Below are 25,036 nucleotides of genomic sequence, written 5' to 3' on the forward strand. Positions count from 1 at the left end.
GGGTAATTTGACTAAATGTAGTATCACTGACTTACATACTCACAGGTGGGAAAATATTATTATCATTACTATACTTTGTCGCTGTCTCCCGCATTAGCGAGGTAGTGCAAGGAAACAGACAAAAGAATGGTCCAACCCACCCACATACACATGTATATACATACATGACCATACATTTCAACGTATACCTATACGTACATACACAGACATACGCATGTACATAGTTCATATTTGCTGCCTTGACCAAATAGATAACAGAAATGTTGATGAAGGAAAGAAAATAAAACTACATCTGCATATGAAAAGGAATGTGATAATATTGTAAGATGCAGAAGCAAGTGAATGTTGCTTAGGCCTTTGTCATTACAAAGCATGCAGAAGTGTCAGATTATCTACCTTTGTGTTCTGCTGCAAGATCTTGCTGTTTGCATTTATATTTTGTCCTGCATATAATTTTTCAAAATTCTAACCCTTGTTTATAAAAACATCAGAACAGTGTAATGTTTAACTTTTGTCAAGTACCACATGCTTAGGGATAAATTTTGTATTTCTCTTCAGATATGAATTTCTTGAAAATGTGACATGATATCTGAAAAAGAGGTTACAGTAACTTCCTTTTGAATTCTACTGTAGACATCTGTATTAATAAGCCAACTGTATTTTAGATTTCACAATCCTGTACACTGCAGGACAACTTTCAGCTTTATATGAGAATTTAACAGATATATTGTGTGCATATAAAATAAAATGCAGAACAAACCTTTCTACAAACCAAGTAACAATGATAGAAATATACATATCCTCCCACTCTGAAACATGTACAAGTATGGTCCTCTTAGAGTATGTGTGATCAATAACATAAATGAAAACAGAAATTTTATTGTACATCTACAGGAAGTATAGAAACATATGCACAAACAACAGAAGCTACAAATGAAAGATGGCAAGCTTCTGTGATGTGACAAGGAACATAATGAGCAAGTGGACAGACAAACAGATACTTTTTTTTTTTTTTTTTTTTATACCTCGTCGCTGTCTCCCGCGTTTGCGAGGTAGCGCAAGGAAACAGACGAAAGAAATGGCCCAACCCCCCCCATACACATGTACATACACACGTCCACACACGCAAATATACATACCTACACAGCTTTCCATGGTTTACCCCGGACGCTTCACATGCCTTGATTCAATCCACTGACAGCACGTCAACCCCTGTATACCACATCGCTCCAATTCACTCTATTCCTTGCCCTCCTTTCACCCTCCTGCATGTTCAGGCCCCGATCACACAAAATCCTTTTCACTCCATCTTTCCACCTCCAATTTGGTCTCCCTCTTCTCCTCGTTCCCTCCACCTCCGACACATATATCCTCTTGGTCAATCTTTCCTCACTCATTCTCTCCATGTGCCCAAACCATTTCAAAACACCCTCTTCTGCTCTCTCAACCACACTCTTTTTATTTCCACATATCTCTCTTACCCTTACGTTACTTACTCGATCAAACCACCTCACACCACACATTGTCCTCAAACATCTCATTTCCAGCACATCCATCCTCCTGCGAACAACTCTATCCATAGCCCACGCCTCGCAACCATACAACATTGTTGGAACCACTATTCCTTCAAACATACCCATTTTTGCTTTCTGGGATAATGTTCTCGACTTCCACACATTTTTCAAGGCTCCCAAAATTTTCGCCCCCTCCCCCACCCTATGATCCACTTCCGCTTCCATGGTTCCATCCGCTGACAGATCCACTCCCAGATATCTAAAACACTTCACTTCCTCCAGTTTTTCTCCATTCAAACTCACCTCCCAATTTACTTGACCCTCAACCCTACTGTACCTAATAACCTTGCTCTTATTCACATTTACTCTTAACTTTCTTCTTCCACACACTTTACCAAACTCCGTCACCAGCTTCTGCAGTTTCTCACATGAATCCGCCACCAGCGCTGTATCATCAGCGAACAACAACTGACTCACTTCCCAAGCTCTCTCATCCCCAACAGACTTCATACTTGCCCCTCTTTCCAAGACTCTTGCATTTACCTCCCTAACAACCCCATCCATAAACAAATTAAACAACCATGGAGACATCACACACCCCTGCCGCAAACCTACATTCACTGAGAACCAATCACTTTCCTCTCTTCCTACACGTACACATGCCTTACATCCTCGATAAAAACCTTTCACTGCTTCTAACAACTTGCCTCCCACACCATATATTCTTAATACCTTCCACAGAGCATCTCTATCAACTCTATCATATGCCTTCTCCAGATCCATAAATGCTACATACAAATCCATTTGCTTTTCTAAGTATTTCTCACATACATTCTTCAAAGCAAACACCTGATCCACACATCCTCTACCACTTCTGAAACCACACTGCTCTTCCCCAATCTGATGCTCTGTACATGCCTTCACCCTCTCAATCAATACCCTCCCATATAATTTACCAGGAATACTCAACAAACTATACCTCTGTAATTTGAGCACTCACTCTTATCCCCTTTGCCTTTGTACAATGGCACTATGCACGCATTCCGCCAATCCTCAGGCACCTCACCATGAGTCATACACACATTAAATAACCTTACCAACCAGTCAACAACACAGTCACCCCCTTTTTTTATAAATTCCACTGCAATACCATCCAAACCTGCTGCCTTGCCGGCTTTCATCTTCCGCAAAGCTTTTACTACCTCTTCTCTGTTTACCAAATCATTTTCCCTAACCCTCTCACTTTGCACACCACCTCGACCCAAACACCCTATATCTGCCACTCTGTCATCAGACACATTCAACAAACCTTCAAAATACTCATTCCATCTCCTTCTCACATCACCACTACTTGTTATCACCTCCCCATTTACGCCCTTCACTGAAGTTCCCATTTGCTCCCTTGTCTTACGCACCCTATTTACCTCCCTCCAGAACATCTTTTTATTCTCCCTAAAATTTACTGATAGTCTCTCACCCCAACTCTCATTTGCCCTTTTTTTCACCCCTTGCACCTTTCTCTTGACCTCCTGTCTCTTTCTTTTATACTTCTCCCACTCAATTGCATTTTTTCCCTGCAAAAATCGTCCAAATGCCTCTCTCTTCTCTTTCACTAATACTCTTACTTCTTCATCCCACCACTCACTACCCTTTCTAAGCAGCCCATCTCCCACTCTTCTCATGCCACAAGCATCTTTTGCGCAATCCATCACTGATTCCCTAAATACATCCCATTCCTCCCCCACTCCCCTTACTTCCATTGTTCTCACCTTTTTCCATTCTGTACACAGTCTCTCCTGATACTTCCTCACACAGGTCTCCTTCCCAAGCTCACTTACTCTCACCACCTTCTTCACCCCAACATTCACAGATACATGGCATAATAATATCCTTGCATTACTCTGAAAGAGTAATGAATAGTAATGGGTGAGACTAATAAGTATCTATTTTCTGGGGCTACCCATAAGCTTGTGTTAAGCATGGTAAATATAAATGTTTTTTTGATATACATACCTCAGCCATCATGAGATCTGTATTGGTATGAAGTGGGAACACTAAGAATTAGGATATAAAAAAGGATGATACTATAATATCACACAAATAAACTTATTACCATTATAACATCCCAAATGATAAATACATTAGCACAGTGATCATCTGTCAAGGTGTAAACACTCATATCCACATAAGTGATGGTAAAGAAAAGTGTAAGAAACAGGTGGAGAGAAAAGACATGAAAAGGATTCTGAGTGGTGGAATTTAGAATCCATAAAAAGAGATGGGGAAACTGTGAGGGGTTTTAGAGAGAGATGGGAAGAAATTGGGTTTTAGAGACATTAAATTCAACCATGTTCCTTCTGTCCCACAGGGAAATCATGTCCAAGATTGAGTATACAGAGTAGTGCATTCAGATGAGAAACAGATCAAGCGAGAGAGGAAGGAATAAGCAATCAATATCAAAATGGAGGAAGAGTTCAGGAGTCAGACCAGAACCTTGAGGGACGCTACAGATATGGGGAAGTGCATCCAGATGAGAAACAGATCAAGCAAGAGAGGAAGGAATAATCAATCAATATCAAAATGGAGGAAGAGTTCAGGAGTCAGAACAGAACCCTGAGGGACACTACAGTTGATTAAGAATGAAAGCAAGACTGATCCATCGTCAAGTACAGAAACAGGTCTGTCAGACAGGGCACTTACATATTAGGGGAGCAAATGAGGAATAAAGCCAAAAGAGGGGAGCCTGGAGATGCAACCACAAACCCATATCATGTCAAAATCTTTTGATATATCAAGGTCTTCAACATATGATTTGCCAAGTCCATCAAAGATGATGAGCAGACTTTCGTAAAAGCAAAAAGGGATAACAAAGGTGGATGATGCCTTATGAAAGCCATACCGCTAATCAGAGAGAAGACAATGAGATTCAAAATGATTAAGAAAATGGAATTTCAGGAGAGACTGAAAGATTTTTGTAGTAGTAGCAGTCAAAGCAACAGGACAATAGTAGGAAGGGTTATAATAATCAACTTTGTTTAACAAAGGTTAAACAAAAGCATATTTCCAAGAAAGTAAAGTATTGGTTTTTAACCTTTCAGTATGCATTTTCTAACCTCCAGTGCACACACAGAAAAATGGGATTTTTTTTGAGGTGTACAAAAAATAGCAATCCTATTACTTTCTCTTATAAATTAGGATCATGCAATCAAAATTATCAAAGGGATACATACTAGGCTTATAACCACTGCTTTCTAACTCACAAACATATTGGAACTTATTTTCTGTCCTGCTGGTCCTAGGTTTATAATTACTGCCCTCTAACCTCACAAACATATCAAAACTCAATTTTCGTCCTGCTGGTCCTCTATTAGGCCTGCATTCTGTTTTCATAAGTATGTCCTCACTCTTGCTAACACTCTACATTTCTTTTTTCTACTTTCCTCATAAGAAAAATCAGAATTAGGGATTTTCTTCCTCTTATGATAAAACTCATCCATTACTTTCCATATTTTTGAGCACACAAGTGTTTATATGGGTGGTGGGGAAATGAAACCAGCTGATTTGCATCAGAAAAGGTGATCAATCTATATCTCTGATGACCATTCCCTGTTCTTACATGCCTAACTTGCATACACTTCATATATTCTTCCACCATTTCTCTTTCTCCAGTACTCTTCAACTCTAGTTCCCCATGTTACAAGGGGCCTTCCTCTCACACCAACTTCCTCCACTGTACTATCATATAATTGCCTTTCATAATCTGTCTTGCATTCTTTCCACATGCCCAAACCACCTAACAGTTTTATGCTTCATCTACTCTATCACTCCCCAGCAAAGACTTTTTCGATGATTCATCCACTGCCACATAGTCGATAAAACCCTTTTGTTCTTTTCTTCCATTGTTTCTCATCCTTGTATACGGTGGATAATTTTGTGCTCAAAAAGGTATATGCAATATATGCAAGGAGTAAACCCCTCTCAGCAGAGATATCCACAAGATAATTCTATCCTCATTTACTCCATGCACTTCCCATTTACCAACTATCTCACCAATATCATCACATCCAACCTCTGCATTCATATAATCCACTACAACAACCTGTCTCTCCTCAAAATTATTTATACAGTCATTCAACTTTCTCCAGAAAAGCAGAATTGTTTAATTTCATCCTTACATCACAGTCTTCATATTCAGGGCACATATACACATACTCATCCATAATTCATAATTCCAATCTTTCCCCTCACCCACACTATTCTTGATTCATTCCATCTGTGCACTGTAACACTCTCCCATATTCTCATCTTGCACATCGTTCTTTCCCTATTTTCTGATAATTTTCATTCATTTCTGTCCATGCCACTTCTCCTTCCATGTCCTCACACAGTCCACATTCATCATTTCCATTTTCACAACACACATTGTGCCCAAGGGTATGGGTTTCCCCACTCTCCAGTGCATCCAAATTATAACTTTTTAATTTCTCAACAAGCTCCCTCCTTTTACTCTCCCTAGTCATCCCATTAACATTCAAAACTATCACCCTTAATTGTTCATCCCCTTTACTCACTGGCATAACTAGTGGACTGCAGTGTCACTTCTCAGCCTTTAGTGCCTCACCCATGACAGGCCACTGGCAAACGGCAACTCCAATAAAGTATTCCCGAGAGCAGCAGGGCTCTCAGATTGTCTAAAAATTTATATGCCAGTACTCCATATATGTTTTAAAAACTATTGCCCTACTGGAATTGGGCAACACCTCCCCCTTCGGTTCCACTCCTAATGGCGCACTAATAAGGCCAACACGAGAAGGTGGGGTAAGACTTAGATAATCTACAGAACTATATATTCAACTTTTCCATATGAAGGAGCACTCTAGTGTAGTTGCAGCACCTCCTACCCTCACTGGTTATGACACTTCCACTGTGCAAACCCAAGAAAAGGAATACTTGACTACTATACCTCAAGCCTACCAGGTTACTGAAGTCTCCATGCTGTTGAAATGACTCATTCATTTTTAAGTAGCCATCTATGGCTAGCCAATATATTTTGCACAGAATTTCAGTTACTAAGTGGCTAGATTGAGGATGATTACCATAAAAGTTAAACAAAAGATTAGGTGAGCAAGCACAAGCACAAATACTTAAGTAAATGAGGATGGATACCATCTGGTCCATATGTCTTGCTTATGTCCAGAGTAAGAGAAGTGTGTGGCCTATTTCTGTAGTTGTTAACAAATAAAACTTTACCTTTTCCCTCTTAATAGAAGTGTTCTTTGGTTTCTATCGTGGCTTTGCTCCTTTTTCTCTTTTTTTTATCAGTCTTTTGCTAACTCATTTACAAACGAATCAACTCTTCATTCCTCTAAATTCTTCTCGTCTCTTCAGTTATTATGATTATACAAAAGATCAGTTTTTCCTTGCAAGGAATAATGCTCTGACGTTGTAAGTGGTTCCATCTCTCAGCAATAATCAAACAACCAAAACTAAAGTAACTCAATTTATCATCTTTTCCAGTATGACACACCTTCCTTTAAATATGCTATTGTTCGCTTTCGCTCATCTATAGACTTAACCCTGGTTTCTTCTTCCAAAAACTGGTTGTTTTGTGCATCTATCTTTAGCTAGAACACACAATATTCTGACACCCATTCCTTCTGGGATGGCACTGGCAAAAGTGTCTTTACTTATCCTGTCCCCCTAAGCATACACCATTCCATCAAACCACAGAATTTCATAATTACTGTGTGACCACTGATAGCTCCAGAGTCAGCAACTGTGATGCCTATTTCTTTCCCTATAAGACCAATCTGGAAATTTTACCTTCTTAAGTGTTTCTTAATAATAACTACCTATCCCTTTTAAAAGGCAAGGAATTCACATCCTCAAAAACTATTGTTCTGATCCTTTTTCATTTTTGTTTCACTTCCTCTTTCCAATGTGAGTGGAATATAGAGAAAAAGTTGCAAAGAAAATAAATATACCAGAGGTATAACTCGGTCATGATTATAATACAGAATTCATAAGCTAAAATTAACTTGCCTGGCTACCAGCAGGCTGGACATTTGTGGCCCACACTTGCTGGACACTCTGCTGTTTCTCTCGAAATTCATGTGCTTCCATAGCCTTCTTGCTGTTCTCCACAAATTTCTGTCAATGATAATACCAAAAATTTACATAAAGGAAAAATCAAGTGAGTGCTGGAAAACAACTGGTGAATGAGCATACACAGTTGAAATAAGATGCTATTTTATCTATCTGGTGCCCATTCTCTCCAGGAACTCCCTGAAGGGGGTGGCCACAGCATGAGTCTCCATAACAGGTGAACTCCAGTGCCACCTTTTAGCCTTTAGTGCCTCCCCCTAAACAAGCCACAGAGAAAGTGCAGCTCTTGTGCAGTGTTTCCAGAGGCTCGTACCTTATGTTCCTACCAACCACTTTTACCTAATGTTGAAACATACTTCAACGTAACGTTTCTACCTACTACATCTACCTCATGTTTCTACCTAATGCTCCTATTTCAGTTCAGAAAAAACATAATACACCATAATGGCCGATCCTAATTTTTTTTTCATGCTTGAAAACCATTTCCTGTATGAGCAAGGTAACAACCAGAACAGATGAAGAAAGTGCATTCACTCACATCCATCTTCAACTTGTCATGCGCAATGCACAGCCCCCTATCCACAACCAGGCCCCATAGACCTTTCCATGATTTCCCCCTAAAGCTTCACATGCTCCGGTTCTTTCCACTGACAGCACATTAACCCTTGTCTGTACACCACATCGTTCCAATTCGCCCTTTCCAATGCACGCCTCTCACCCTCCTGCATGTTCAGGTCCTGCTCACTAAAATCTCCTCCACTCCATGCTTCCATCTCCAGCTTGGTTCCACCACACCTTGTCTCTTCCCACTTCTGATACACACTTTTATTTATGATTAAGTTAATAAAATACATTAAAACCATATATTTCCTTATGACTTAAGAGAATAGCATTCTTAGTTTAGGAACACCTTGTTTACCAAACTGACCAATCCTAAGTATGGGCAGCAAGCATCATGGGACGCACAGGTGCAGTGGTGGACATCACTACAGTACGTTTGGGATTCAATTAATTGTTGGAAATTCAGTGTGTACATTGACATCAGTCATACTCTGTCAGGTAAATGTCAAATGAGGCCCACAGCACCAAGAGGGTTAAACATGTAATAGTTATATGTATCTTGGTCTTATGGGGTTCCCACCAAGCTGTTACTAGTATCCAGCACGGACAACAGAATTTCATGTGCAACTTTGATTACGTATGAAAATAACAGTGCTACCCCGACTGTATTTTTCCTTCATAAATTATGTGACTGACAACATACAAGTAACAAATCAGTCGTTAACTGAAGCAAGAAACCTGTACATAACCAAACACCCACCATTAGTCCCTTACTCATGTAGTAAGGTCGCTCTATGCCATCATTCTTCTCACAGTCTTCACAGAAGCACAGGAACAAGGTGTCAATTGTCATCTGCAAGAGAAAATGAATACTGTGTGGGCTCACTTTCACCTGATAAGAGGCACAGCTGTTTATATCCGTTTATGATTACCCTAGAATCTCTAAGAAAGTCATGGTAGTACCCATGACCTCTTTTCAGAGGCTCCTGCAGCCCGAAGCTGTGTTACTTCCAGTAGCAGGGAAATGTGGACTCCTTTGAAGTGAGTTCTTTGAGAAAACTGCACTCCCAATGACACAGCCTTACCAAAGGCGACTTTTCACTCAAGGCTGAGGAGTCTGGAAGTATATAAATTGGAATACTTCTTTCTATGCTATATGTGGCAATCAATCAAATATTATTTCTATTATCAGAACAATATGAAAACTTTTCTCTAATTCTAATCAAATTCAAACTATTTCTATTTCTTTTGAATAAAATTTCCCCATTTACACTAATTACTTCACAAACTTCATTTCCTTCTCTGAAAATTCTTTTCATATATCAATATGTCATTAAAAAGTAATTACATATGAGTGTTCTATGTGGAATATCTCTTTCTGAGGTTGTGAAGACTAACCTCATAGATGGAGATGAAGCAGTGGGCGATAAAGTAGGCAAAGATGACAGCAACGACCAAGGGCACCCAAAAGTATGTCAGCCCCTGTTTTTGCTGGGAAGGATATTAAATGATGACATACTTTGTATTCCATCTGTGAGAAAACTGGTATTGTATGTCAAAAGTCATCTATTATTGTTTAACAAGTGAAGGTTTAAACATCAGAGATATACCTGAAAAGTCACAACACTTGATCAAGTCAATGTAATGTATTAGAGAATATATCAGATTGTGGATACTAAGTAGACTGTTTCCTTGTAACTCAGCTCTCCTAATTCTAGTGCCATCTCAGTTGCCCTCCACTGGACCTTCTTTAAAAGCTTTGTACATTTTTAGGTTTGGAGGCCAAACTTGACACCTTATGTATGAGGAGACCAGCCTGCTGAAGATTTTACTTATCCATATATTTGAAATTCATTCCTTTGTTTAGTTGGGAGTCTATACCTTCTGGCAAGTTATTCATATAAACCAAAAAGCATAATGGTCCCCAAACAGAACCCTGTGGCACTCCTCGGCCAATTCTGAGAAGGCTCCTTTAATATGAGTCCTTTGTTCCCTTCCACTGTTTGTGATCCAGTTTCATAATCAGTCTCCCATGTGGTACAGAGTCAAATACTTTCTTGCATTCAAGATACAAACAATCCATCCAGCCTTCCACTTTGTCAGAGACAGAGCTTACTTTCTCATACTAAGATGTTTATTGCACATGACCTGCTTTCCCTAAAGCCATGTTTTCTCTCACGTAGGTAATTTCTCCTTTGGAGAAATTCACTCATTTACTTTCTAATTAACTTTTCCAGAACCTTACAGAACACAATCATTAGTGAGACCAAGTGTCTTCTTACAGAAAAGTATGAGTTTCACCTTCTCTCATCCCTTTGGCACTCTGCCTCTCTCCAGTAACATCTTGAAGAGTATTTCAAGTTTATCTAGCATATCTTCACAAACCTTAAGAACCTTAAGCACATTTAGTGAAATTCCAACAGGACCCTGAGTCTTATGGACCTCAAGATCTTTTAGTATTTTCATATTTCAATGTTTTTTAGAACCTCCTCATTCCATCTCACTGAAGTTGGGGCTACAGTGTTTTTCATTATAGAAAACTTTTGAATTTGTTATTCAATTCTTCCCCTCTGAATCCTGTAGCCTGATTAGCTGCTCTTCCCCCAGAAACAGATGTGTGTGTGTGTGTGTGTGTGTGTGAATGCATACTTTACATATACACATTATATACAAGAATATACACACCTTTAAGATCTCAAACCCAATGACTCCAGTACATATGACAATGGCAGCCTTAGCCAGGAAGAGGACAAAGGCTCCAACTGAGTTGATGGCAGCAACTCTCATGGCATTGTTGACCAGGAGGGAGAAGGCTTTTTGGGCTGCTTTGCAAAATCCATAACCATAGATAGCTAGGGAACAACACCAAACTCATAGTCAGTTAATTCAGAAATTAATACACATATTTTTGAAATAATTATTCTTCATGAATGACAGTAAAATCATACAATACCTTTTCAAAAGATTAAAAGAAATTTTCTTACTTCCTACGATTTTTCATATGTACTGTCTTGATGCTTCTCTATATGCTGTGATACAAAATTGTCATACAAGATTTCCAATGCTTTGCAACATTACATATTACTCCAAATTTACAAACATGAGCAATATAATGACTCTTTTATTTCAGCCTTACCCTATGTATAACTCCCCTCTTTGGGACTTAAATTACTTTTTCTTATCTAATATCTTCAATAATGCATATAAAATTCAAAATCCAACTTATTAGTCCAAAGCTATCCAGTGCATTCTTCATACCAGTGGTTACAAGTTATTTTGTCCTCCATGCTCATGTTTCACCACTGTATACATCACCTCTGACTGCCTTACTACCTCTCATATAATCCTTACACCAGCAACAAGGGACGTTGGTAAGAATCTCATTTGAACAAGGTATCATTTTATTTAGATGAATATCTAATGCATGAATTTTCAGAATAACAGAATCATTTCCATGAAATAAACTAGTAGCATTAATAATGTAAAGAACAAGACACTGGAGATCCAGGCCATTTTACCATGTTCCTCTCTCCATGTTCTGAGTATATTTTTGTATGCTCATGTAACTGACATTTCAATGACTGCACAGCGGTTTAAATCTATATTTCTAACTGTGATTTCAGCCAAAATAAGCAGCTGCTTCAATACTTCTCATCTTAGGAAGTTACCTGTAGATCTAAAAGTCTTCCTCGGCCAACCAGGGATAGACTTTGGTTGTGGGATGACATTGTTAGGAAGGCCACAAGCACAGGCAAGCAGCTTCCTGATCATGTGTTCTGAGCACCCAAAGCTCCTAGAAATCTCGTGTACCCAAATTTTCTTGCTTCCAGACAAGAATTTGGACTTTTCCCTCCTTATATATGCAAGAGCCAACCATCTTGAAGCATATGTTGAAGAAATATAGTGCTTAGAAGCGAAATTCCTACAATGAAGTGTCAGCCAGAAGAGCAAAGAGAGAGCATCCTTCCCTAAAGATAGCCTGAGGCACACCTAGGGTGAGTTGCACACTGTTAGAAACACTAATCTCAGCGATCAGATGTACAAAGACTTCATCCTGAGAGTAACATACGCTTGTAACCACAGTAAACTTTAGTTTGCATTACCTGTGAAAATACATGGGAGCGGTCAAGTTTTTTTGTGGACACTGTATTAATGTCACACTTTTTAAACCAAGTATTCCCAGTCACCATTCATTCTGCAGCACACAACTCCACAAGCTCTTCATTATTTCTATTTGCTTTACCGAACACTCCATGCCACCCAATTATACCCTAAACTACCACATTACTCTTTTTTGCATTCAAATAACCATCACTTATTCCCAGTCTCTTGCATCAAAACTGCTGACACCCTCACTCAGCTCCTCCCAAAACACTCAACTCTCTTCATAATTTTTCTCTTGGCCAGGCGCACAAGCACTGATTATCACTTATTTTCCATACTCCACTTACATCTTTTACCCACATCAGTCTGGAGCTGACTTTCTTAAACTCTTTCAAAAATTCCCAAAACTTCTCCTTCAGCAGTAGTGCAACCCCTTCCTTAGCTCTTGCCCTCACACTAACCCTTGACTTAACCACTAACTTAGATATTCCCAAACAACTATCACCCCTGACCTTTGTCTAACTCAGGGTTAAAACATGCTAGTTCCTTTCCCCAAACATACTACCTGTCTCGCCTTTTTTTTTTTTTTTATCTCAGTTACATCCACACACATCCAGACACCCAAGCCTGAGCTTATGAGTGGGATGAGCATGCCTCATTTGGCTCCTGCTGTTTCAACTTTCAGAAACTGGGGAAAAAAAAGGGGGAGGGGGAGAGTTTCCAGCTCCCCTCTTAGTGATGTAAAGTGAGACACTCCACCAGCATACACTGAAAAATATTAAAGCTGATGGTAACAGGCACTTCTGGGAGATCCAAAAATACACATTGGTAGGTTATTTACTATCTAATACCTTTGGAACATAGATACAGAAGTTGTCGTTTTCCCCTATTTTTACTGCAACTGATTTATAGTGAAAGTAATAATATCTTAGTAATGCTCACCCTACCTCATTAAAACAAAGAATAAATAATTTCTTATGAATCGTATATTTACCAATACTTCTTTTTTTCGTACTTGTGTGCTATTTCCAATGTTAGCATGGCAGCACCAGAACAGATGAAGAAAAGGCCTCATTAACCCATCCTTCTCTAGCTGTCATAAAGATGTGCCAAAACCAATACTATCATCAGGAAATCTGGTTTATACACAATCAAGTATATCAGTATATCCATTCTGCAGTCTTAATCCACCTGATACTAGTTTACACAATCAAGTCTATCATTATACCCACTCTACTTGATAATCCCCTACTACAAACCCTAAAAAAAAAATCATATTGTAATTTACAAACAATTTGACACTCTTCCTCACAGAAAGATCAACACAGTGCTCATTCTATTTTCTTGGCTCTCCTGCAGGCATTCATCCATAAGCTAATGTACATGAAAGTAATTAAATGTTATACCTACTCTGGACTTTTGTGATACTTAAAGCATTATCTCTTGCTCACTTTTAATCTTATTTTCTCCTGAAGAAAAATATGATTTCATCCAGCTGGCACTAAGTACATCATACAACATAAAGGAAATGAAGAAACATGTTGAACAACTGCTGATGAAGTCATTTGTAAACCTAAGATGGGTAAAAGAAGATATGTTGCCTCACCTATCTCTATGTAGGCATTCCTGTTGAGGAATTTCAGAAACTTCTCAAAACACCAGAGGCAACACTGACAGCACTTGAGCAGGAAACCACATGCCTGATTATTCGTTCGATTCAGCTGCTTCTCAAAATGCTGCATAAAGAGAATAATAATTAACAAACTATAGTCATACCACACTTAGTAAACAGTTGAGACAAATTTAAACCATGACTTTCTATAAATGTATAACATGTAATATTTCAAGGGATGTCTACAGGAGTATGACTCACCTTAAGAATATAGCGGATAAATTTGACAATAGCAATGATCAGTGAACCTATGGCCACTGATCCCAGGTGATAACGGTACAACCTCTTCATGGCTGTTGAAATTGGCCATCCAAGCTGCTTCTTGTTCCTGCAAAACAAAGACGCAGTTAGGAACCCTAAGGAAAGTGCAAGGGGTGAGACAGGATGTTTTCAAAGACAGAGTGAGTCAGCCGAACAGATTCCAGGAGATTCCTATGCTCAAGAGAGGGTAATAAGATGGGGCTGTTAATTAAGCATAAAAGGTCGGTGAAAAATGTAATTATGTATTTGTACTGTGCAGGGAGGGAGTTTTACACTTGTGGGTCTCCACCTCTTGAACATTCTGTATCATAAAACTATTCTATATTCTATATCAACCATGTCCTAAGTCATTCTAATCCATTCATCCAACACTCTTATACTAGAAAAGTAATTGTTTATATATATTCTACTAAAAAAGTAATTGTTTATATCTCTTCTAAAGTTTTTCTTACTTATTTCATGTTATGTCCTTTGGTTGCTCTATCCCAATGTATCAATGAACCGTTCAATATACAAGTCATTAATCTGTATAAAAATTTAAGGTAATCAGGTCACCCCCACTCTTCTCTCTTTTAAGATAGGCAAACTGAAAGCCTCTACCCTTTCCTTGTAACTCATCTATGTTAATTTGGATATCATTTTTGTTGCCTTCCTCTGAACCTTCTTGTTTAGCTTTCTGTGCTTCTGTAGGTGTGAAAGAAAGGATGAATAATCAATAGCACCAAAAACTGTCTCAGGCAGAAGAGTTAAGAAATGATGGGGCAAGCGATGTTGAGACACGACTAGTGACACAAGCAACTGGCAACACTCACACACTCCCTGAAATGGCAAGCTTCAATAGCAACACACCTATTATAAGCAACAGTTGTTTCATCATAGCATCAATCACTAAATAATAAGCTATAAGTGATCTACAGCAAGATGGTGACCAAAATGTGGTCCAGCAAAATGTACTCTCATTTCTCTGGGAAGAGCAATTAATCAAGTGTGAATAACTTGTGCAAGCATGTCCCATATGCCATTTGGACAAAATGTTTGGATGGAGGAGGTTGCTAAGTAGTTATATGTTTGTCGATGGTTATACAAGGAGGCACCGGTTGATATTACCAAGTCTGTAGACGTAATGTTGTGCTACAGTATCTTATTATGTCTTTGAGATAGAGGAAGTTAGTATATTTTCATGTTTCAGAATGTAAGTGGCTAATATCTGTTATTTTTGGCACATCCTTTTAATATTCTAAGGTATCAATTTTCTTTTAAATCTTTCTGAGTTTCTGGATGCCAAAGTCCAATGTTGTTGGAGCCCAGTTCAAGGTTTGCATTTTTATTGAGAGGCAACTAAACTACCTATATATTATACGTTGAGAGATGTGAAGAGGGTGTGCTGAAATGGTTAGGACTTATAAACATAACGAGTGAGGAAAGGTTAACAAAAAGGACATATGTGTCAGAGTGGAGGGAATAAGATGGGGGAGACCAAAATTGAGATGGAAGATTGGAGTGAAAAAGAGTTTGAATGTGGTAAACAGGGGTCAACATTCTTTCAATGGACTGAACCATGCACTTGTAAAGTGGCTGGGGTAAACCCTAAAAAGGTCTGTGGGAACTGGTTGTACTTATGGGAGCTCAGCTTCAGGTGCACTGCATATGACAGCTAGAGAATGAACGTGAGAAATGCAGCCTTTCCTTGTTAGTTCCTTATGTCACCATGCTATTGCAGGAAATGGTGATCAAGTATGAAATATATGATAATAACAGCTATAGACTGAGGGTGAATGAATGTGGCCTTTACTGTCCATTTTCCTGGCACTGCCTCGCTGACGCAGGTGGTGGTGATGCTGTTTCATGTGGGGCAAAGTGGTGCCGGGAATGGATGCACGCAAGCAAATATGAATATGTACATGTGTACATGAGTCCATGGGGAAAATGAAACACGATAAGTTCCCAAGTGCACTTTTGTGTAATAATCACATCATCAAGGGAGACACAAGAGAGAAATATAACAGTCAGTTGATACATATCGAAGAGACAAAGCTATGACGCCATTTGGTAAACAAGCGATTGTGTATATATGTACATGGCTGTATTTGTGTATGCACGTATATATATCTGTATATGAGCAGATGGGTCTTTCTTTGCGTTTCCTGGTGCTACCTTGCTGACATGGGAAACATACATAGACAGACATACATACCCATGTACATATTCATACTTGCTTGCCTTCATCCATTCCCATCCATTTTGGGAGGTTTGAGTACGTGGAAAGAATGCAAGAAGAGTGTATGATTGTATGATTGAAGGGGTTGATGTGAGATGAAGACCACCTGTGACATAGGGAAATAGTGTTGAAGAGTATGAAGGGAGAGAAAAGGTAAAGAAGGTAAGAAATGGTGTTGTATGCGAGAAAGTCATGTAAGGACAGGGATAAGTGCAGACTCTCTTGCCATGGCCACCCCCTTGAAGGGAGTTCCTGGAAGGAAAAGGTGTCAGAGATAAAGATAGAGAGATAGGATGATTTATCTAAATACCTTTGCACATGGGGATATCTTCATGTTTATATAAGGTCACCCTGAATACATTAAGGGCCAAGACTCACACCCATACAACACTGCTGGACACTGGGACCAACAAACCATTAAACATACCTATTAATGTCTTCGGAGAAAGCAACCTCTCCGTCAACATATTTCTCAATAAATCCCAAGACCCTTGCCCTCCCTTTCACATCCTGTAATTCAATTCAGCTCCCATAGTTTCATCCACTGCTATGTCCATTTCCAGACATCTTAAACACTTCACTTCCTCCAGATTCTCCCTATTCAACCACAACCATAAACAAATCTGTTCCCCCCGCCACACCTTGTTACCTTACTTTTATTCACATCAACTCTCGACTTTCTCCATTCACACATTCTCCTAAACTCAAATGCCAGTTCTTTAAGCTTTTCTCCCTCAAATCGTATGGTGATGTACAAGGTGAAATGATAGTTACCTGGTGAAGTACCACTGGGCAATGGAGCCAGCAACAGTGACATCCTGACAGGCAAGAACAAACTGGGAGATCCACAGTAGAGCAAAAAAATGGTACCATCTCATGTGCTGGAGGAGAAAAAGACTAGTCATTTAAGTGACCAAATATGTACAAATAAAAGTGCTGTACAGTTAATAATATCATGACTAATACCTTTTCCTGCCATATCAAGGTAGCATCAGGAACAAATGAACTACATCATCATTTGCACATATCCATTTGCTAGCTGTCAGGTACAGTATAATGTGATGAAACCACAACCCACCATCCACATCTAAGCCCAAGATACTACTACTTCCCTGTACCACTCTGATCATATCTAATCAATCCCATTCATGCTTCATCCTCCTGAACATTCAAGGCCCTGGTACCCCAAAGTTTCCTTCACTCCATCCCTCCATTTCCTTCCTCTCCTCTTTCTTCTCTGCTACTGCTCCCAATACAAGCACAAATAATATTATTTATGACAACACAAATAACAAACTCATGTAATCAAATATGAGGGGTGCTGTGATCAAACAGAAACAAACCTGGAAACCAAGTCAAACCAGTGATTTATTCACAAAGAAAATATAAAGGTTTACTATGCTCTAAATCACTATTCTCACAAGTCAAAACAGCAGTTTCATTTTAATAGAAAGGTGAGTTTCAAACAAAAGTGATCTTTAAGTGTGAAAGTCTAAGAAAGTAACAAGAAACAAGTGCTGTAAAAAGAAAGCAAAGAAAATGAAAGTGAAAATTTGAAAACTTGCAGCACACTAACAAAAAGAGGATACTACTATTAAGTCCACAACTGACACATTTGTTATATAAGAACAAATCAGCATGGACAGCCCAACAACTCTGATTACTGAGAGTATAGATGAGAAGTGTTTGACAAAAACATGGGGAAAGATCTCAAACAATTATGAGAGAAATAAATAAATGACAATAACACCATATCTATAGTAAACACTTTGAAATTTAATAAGGTGACTTCCTCCAAAATTTGAAAATACTTCTTGTCTTTATTTTTCCTCTTTCATAATTCTCTCTATATATCAATTAAAGACCAGCATTGATGAAGACTTCTGTCTCAAACTGGAGCCTATAAAAAAGAAATCTGGTAGATAATCCAGAGATTAAAAAGAAAATCCAAGAACCTAAAAGTATGATGATAGGAATAACTACAAAAAATTGCTGGATAAAGAAAGCAATCACTTATACTGGTGCTACTTCGTTGAGGCAGAGGGAGGCGATGCTGTTTCCTGTGGAGCAGGGTGACACTCGAAATGGATGATGGCAAGCAAATATGAATATGTATGTGTGTACATATGTAAGTGCGTTTATGTATATGAGTGAATGGGTCATTCTTCATCTGTTTCCTGGTGTATTAGTACAAAAGATCAAAAGCTGTCTTATAGGTAAATGTACTGTAAACAATGAAGCAAGTAGAATACAGCAGACCACAACACATTTTAAACCAAATGCATTAGACATTGTGTACAGATGTATGACTGTCTAAAATTTTATGACACAAAATCAGCACTTTTCTAACTATGCAAAATCAGAATGCATATATAATCATAAAGGAACTAGTAAAAGTCTCAGCAAATGATTGACAACAATGTGGATTAAGAGAATGAAGAATTAGAAAAGTGATGATAGTGACTGCAAGGAACTGCAGGTGAAACACATAGCTAATACCTCACAAAATTTTTATAAGTGAGGCTGGTGAGGCATGAAACTAGGAACTGGAAGAGAACTACCTAAAAACGTTGATGGGAAAGAAAGAGAAAAAACCGATCTAGGGATTGAAGAGGTATGTATAAACCACATGACAAAAGAGGTAGTGTGTTACTGTTTAAAAAGTATGACAAAAGATTCAGCATAGGTTTTCAAAACACTGGCTTGCATGGCATGCAACAAGATAAATTTTTCAAGGACCATCTCATTCTAGGAGTAGAAGGATATCCTTTTGGGCACTTTACATAATAGTCCGTTCTATGAAATGAATATTTTGTATAAGAAAAGAAGCATTTTGCTATAAAATACATGGGTAAAAAAAAGTGATCCTTTTGTGCACACCAGATATATGATTATCTATTTAGATAGTAGGTCTCACAAACAAAAATTGCAAAAAATATTCCATACATCATAGTTTCTAGCTGCTTAAAAAAGTTGTAGAAAACAGGATTTTGTTGCCATTTCCTCTGCACTACATGGGAGTTTCAAAGCAAAGTAGGGGATTAAGCTAAAGCATGATTATAATGATGTTACTGGAAATACTTAAAAGGCCACTTCAGTACATACGATAGAATACAAACTCACCAATATGAAGGCATTCCTGACGAAGATGACCATATCATCTTTCTTCTGTGGGATGCCACTGGATTCAATCAGCAGCCACCCAAGTAACCAAACCATACACACCACTGTTATCCATACAAATGTCTGCAGAGATATAAACACCTTCAATATGTTATGTGAAAAAGCAATGGTAGAAAAAAACGAAGAAAAACAATTGTAGAGACTTATAACCATATGGTAAATCAAAGGTAAAAGTGCACTAGATGAATGAATACTTAAGGCATATTCATTCAGCGATGGAGAGGTATCACCCATATATGCCACCAGCACTTGTGGTACAATCTTCTGCCTCCTTAATATTTCTTATCTCACTTTTCCAGCAGTCTGTATACCTCATGATAGCCGTCCTGACACATTTGCTCTACTCACTCTTTCTTCTAATATGGAAAACTGTACTTATATCTCTCCCGGTACTTCCTCACATACATACTCCTCACTTTTAATCAATTTTTTTCTTAATCCTTTAACTTATTCTTATCCCATCTCAGGAATAAAAAAGATGTTTTGAAAGAAATATTTATCTACTAACAGATACATATTGATATCTTTTGTTGTCAGTCTGATGATATGTCTTCTCTAATCACACCATTTTTTTCATTAATCTGTCTTGTTATCCACATTCTCTACACTGCACATAATAATAAGTATCTAAAATATTTTGGGTTTATAAAAGTATACATCAAATGGAAGCTCCTTTGCTCCAAAGCAAAGTAACAATTTATAAAATGGTAGCAAGAAATCTTACCCACAATGGCTGCAGGAGAATGAGGGGCATGGCAGCCACTGCCTTCCCTGCCTCATTAAAAAGGGCAATCACCAGTCGAATGCGATTCCTCATAGCTATCAGTAAGATCAATGCCAACACCTGCCAGGTTAAATAAGCATAACAGTAGTAACTGTAAAATCAGGGACATAATATTTCAGTTTGTCTAAGCTCTCAAAAATTAAACATTCTGGTTTTCCATCAATAAGTGATGACACCTGGCTTAGCTATGCCATTACTTACCGTGATAATGGTAGCTATGATTGCCATGATCAGATAGGTTCGCACCGATGTCTCCTTCATATCAATTTCAAGGGGTTTAGATGCCGTGTTGCTGGCTTTTAAGGCCATAAGTTCCTTATTCTTGAGGTGCCATATAACCCACAGGTAGATGGTGCCACCAACAGAACCAACCACAATAATGATGACTGTCAACCATACCACGATGCTAGCCAGGAACCTGTGTGATGAGCATCCCCAAACAAATTAGTTTATAATAATGTTTCCTTCTGTTATTTTCACTGTTCTTCCATTCATTAGAGATTGATAAATGTCAAAAAAGTCTCTGCATATGACACTTGTGCACTGAAGAAACTGTAATCTTTTAATATGCATTTTTTCACACTTATTGGCAATTTCCCACATCAGCAAGGCAGCACAGGAACAAAGAAAGTCCTCATTTCCTCATATCCACTCTCTAGCTGGCATATGTAATGCACTGAAACCATAGCCCCAAAGACCTTTCCATAGATTCCCCAGTTACTTCAGTCCATTGAGAGCACATCACCCCCTGTATACTACATCATTCCAGTTTGCTCTATCATATGCACTCCTTTCACCCTCCTGCAGTTTTGGCCCAGAAAACTCAAAATCTTTTTCACTCCATCCTTTCATTTACAATTTTGTCTCCTTTGCTCCTTGTTCCCTCCACTTCTGACATATATATCCTTTGTCAACCTCAACTGACTCATTCTCTCTAGATCTCCAAACCATATCAGCACACCCTAAGCAGCTCTCTCAGCCACACTCTTCTTATACCACACCTATCTCTTACCCCTTTTATTACTTACCCATCTGAACCAACTCACACCACAAATTGTCTTCAAACACTTCATTTCCAACACATCCATCCTCTTCCACATATTCTCATCTAAATATCCCATGCATCACATTCATATAACATCAATGGAACTACTGTACCTTCAAATATATCCATTTTTGCTCTCACAGATAATGACCTCTTTTTCCACGCATTCCTCATTGTTTCTAGTCTCCTCGCCCATCCCATGACTCACTGGCTTCTGCTTCCATGTCCAATCCCAGGTATCTATAAACTTTACTTCCTCCAAATTTTCTCCATTAAAACTTGTGCCCCAACTAAGCTGTCCCTCTTTCCTACTAAACCTAATACTGTTATTCTTATTCACATTTACTCCCAACTTCCTCCCTTTACAAACAAATTCTCAAACTCAGACACCACCTTCTACATAGTCTCACTCAAACCTGCCACCAATGCTGTGTCACCAGCATACCACAACTGACTAACTTGCTAGAGAAGATGGAAGGATGGAAAAAAAAGATTCTGAGCACTCAGGGGCCTGAATATACAGGAGGGTGAAAGGCATGCATGGGATTGAGTGAACCGGAGTGATGTGCTATAGAGAAAGCAATGTGCTGTAAATGGACTGAACTAGGGCACATTAAGCAACCAGAGGAAATCACTGAAAGGTGTGCGTGTGCCTGAATGTGGATTTTGGTGCATTACATGACAGTTAGAGAATGGATGTGATCAAATGAGGTCTTTCTTCACTAAAGTGGGTGACAGTAAGCAAGTACGAAAATAGAAATCCATCCTGATATGAGGTAGTGCCAGGAAAACAGACAAAAAAGGCTACATTCATTCTCACTCAGTCTCTAGCTGTCATGGGATGGACAGAAAGAACACTTCCCTCGTATTCCCTGCTTGTCGTAGTAGGTGTCTAAAAGGGGTGGGAGTTGGAGGGGCTGGAAATCCTCCTCTCCAGTTATTACTCTTCCAAAAGAAGGAACGGAGAAGGAAGCTAAGAGAGGATTTTCCCTCTAAGGCTCAGTTCTCTATTCTTGACGCTACCTCACTAACACAGGAAATGGTGAGTATGCTTCCAGTAGGGCAGGGTGGCACTGGGAATGGATGAAGACAAATATGAATATGTACATATGTATATGTCTGTGTATGTGTGTGTATATGTGGACCCACTGCCACAACCAGGATTTGAACATATGCGCTTCACCATGGGTGGCCCATGAAGTGTCATGGTCAGGAATACTTTTGAGTAAAAATCCTTATTTGGAGCCTTCTTGTTCCTACTTTTATAGTGATAAGAGTGCATGATTTCCAGCTTTCCATCCCCATCTCATAATCACCTTCTATGACAAACAAAAGCTACAGGTACTGTATATTTTGTATAAAAGTAATAACCTGAGCAAGGCTGTAACTATAACAGCAAAACCCAAAGCTATGCTGCACAGGATGATGATTTCAACCCAAGATGTGCCAAGGTCTTGCCCAACTGTCTTGAAGAAATTTTCAGCAGTGATACCGAAGGTTACATTTGTTATGTCATCAAATTTCTTAGCAGCATCGTCAGTGCGGATGGGGATGCATCTGTTACCCACCTGTGTTGAACTGGAACAAACTCAGATATCATGCCATGGTAACTGCGACATTTTATAAAAACAAAGTTCTGAAAAAGAAAATAATAATGGCATCTAGTTATATAAATCCTTTAACCTGTCAACAATTTTTACAGTGGTCTAAATCAAAATGGCAGGTAACTATTATGCAAAATTCTATGATCATGAAAAGACATAAGAGAGAATCTAAATTTTGGCATAAAGTATACAATTATTTCTAATTCAGAGCTGAGAATGAGTGGAATATTTGCTATTGCAATAATGATCACATGATGTTGCAGTTGACCTGAATCATAGCAATGTAATAATAGACTTGGATTGCAGTGAGAATAATGGGATTCAAACTACCTTACTATTGATTCCTTTTTTGTTCATATTTTTGCCTTTCCTACTTCCATGTAATAATAACATGAACAGATGAACAAGTGGCTTTCTTTGCACATATCATCTTCAGCTATCATGAAAACAGAGTCTTCCATCCACAACAATCCTTGAAGACTACTCTATGGATTACCTTATCCACTTCATAAGAATTGCACCATAAGAAGTAGAGGAAACCATGGAACAGGCTTAGCTATGGATGATAGAACTCTGGTATCTGTACATCATATACAACAAGTAGGTATGCATAAGTGAGACCATTTGTTTGTCTTTTTCTGAATCTGTATTGTGGTGATAGGAAAGGCATTTAGATAGGATAAAGAAAATATCCCTTGGGAAAATGACCCATAAATAACTTCATCAATGACATAAGCTACTACAATTGCAAAGCAGACATTTAAGTCTCATATTATACTAAACACTGGTAATACACTAGCTATCTCCACAGCTGATACATAAAATAATCCCGACAAGGTGTATCTTAACTCTTGTGTCAATTACTTTTAGAAAAATTTCAGATAATTCATATAATCAAATATCCTATTTGCATACAAAGAAAGATTGTTTTTCAAACTTCAAACACACATCTCATTGCTGTGGCCCTTTTTGAGGATGAAATAATAATCAGTACTAGAGACTGAACCTCAAAATTTCGTTATCATGATAAGCACCATATTTTTGCAAAGTTAAAGGACTGACTACCTACAGGCATGCAATTCTTTCTGAGTAAGATATACGTCCAAGGAGGATGTTTACTTCTTTTTGATAAAAATCTGCTATCATAAATGACACCAATATATTGTTTCTTCAAATAAAACTCCATTTGGTTAAAGTTTCTGTCTCTCTTATCATGTATCATCCATTTGGGGTAATGTCATGTTACTTTAAATTCCTTCCATAACTGATTTGAGTCACAACTGACTTATCTAGGTGCCAATTCAGATGCATTAAAGCTGCCAATGAGCTTTATACTAAGAAAGATGAAGTAAAGTCCACCAAGAACAGCTAGAACAAATGCATTAGCTTTTAAACTCGCCAATAGCCAGCATAAAACATATAAAGCATGGAAGGATAACAACTATGCATATCCAAGTTACAAGACATAAATATAAGAACGTATTAGTGAACTGTAATTGTAATGCTTAGTACACTTTTAGTAATGTAAACTTTGGAGACATAAGAACAGCACCATGTGCAGCATAGCAAATGAAGTGCTTAAAGCACCATTAGTCTGATCAACTATGAAATACGTAAATACGTCTGTGGTAGGTTATGGACTGTTTGCCAGAAGTAGTCAATACATCATCACCAAAATTGTATTCTTAAGACATCCAAGTGTTTCACAATGTATCACATCAAAGATACAGAATATACCACAAGCATATGGTAGCTGTTGGAGAGGAATGTTAAAACATGGAGGTAAACAGAGTTAATCTCTTACTTGTTAGCTGGACACCTGGCCACACAAGTCCCAGTCAATCCCTGCCAATGTCCATCTAACAACTCACCCAACTCCAGGCCCACACTGAGATACCTGCAACAAGAGAGGTCTCTAGAGCTTGTGGCACTATCACCTCAACTGCCAAAATTGTTACAACTTGTGCTAATAATATCATATTGGT

At 38.4% G+C, this 25,036-nt stretch overlaps 1 protein-coding gene across 6 annotated transcripts in view; it reads right to left on the reverse strand.

Annotated features, from left to right (window-relative positions):
• The window catches only part of LOC139762406 (choline transporter-like protein 1), a 65,023-nt gene that overhangs the window by 5,796 nt on the left and 34,191 nt on the right, over positions 1-25,036 (reverse strand). For all 6 annotated transcript variants that reach the window (XM_071687258.1, XM_071687261.1, XM_071687262.1 and 3 more), the window contains 12 exons: positions 24,856-24,948; positions 22,819-23,025; positions 20,604-20,820; positions 20,343-20,462; positions 19,559-19,681; positions 17,210-17,316; positions 14,158-14,284; positions 13,891-14,020; positions 10,866-11,032; positions 9,579-9,671; positions 8,941-9,033; positions 7,557-7,664 (listed from right to left, as the gene is read on the reverse strand). In XM_071687258.1, coding sequence (XP_071543359.1) covers positions 7,557-7,664; positions 8,941-9,033; positions 9,579-9,671; positions 10,866-11,032; positions 13,891-14,020; positions 14,158-14,284; positions 17,210-17,316; positions 19,559-19,681; positions 20,343-20,462; positions 20,604-20,820; positions 22,819-23,025; positions 24,856-24,948 — 1,585 coding nt within the window. The remainder of the gene's footprint in view (positions 1-7,556; positions 7,665-8,940; positions 9,034-9,578; positions 9,672-10,865; positions 11,033-13,890; positions 14,021-14,157; positions 14,285-17,209; positions 17,317-19,558; positions 19,682-20,342; positions 20,463-20,603; positions 20,821-22,818; positions 23,026-24,855; positions 24,949-25,036) is intronic.

The sequence above is a fragment of the Panulirus ornatus genome, chromosome 43, assembly GCF_036320965.1.
Source record: "Panulirus ornatus isolate Po-2019 chromosome 43, ASM3632096v1, whole genome shotgun sequence".
Classification (NCBI taxonomy): Eukaryota; Metazoa; Arthropoda; class Malacostraca; order Decapoda; family Palinuridae; genus Panulirus; species Panulirus ornatus.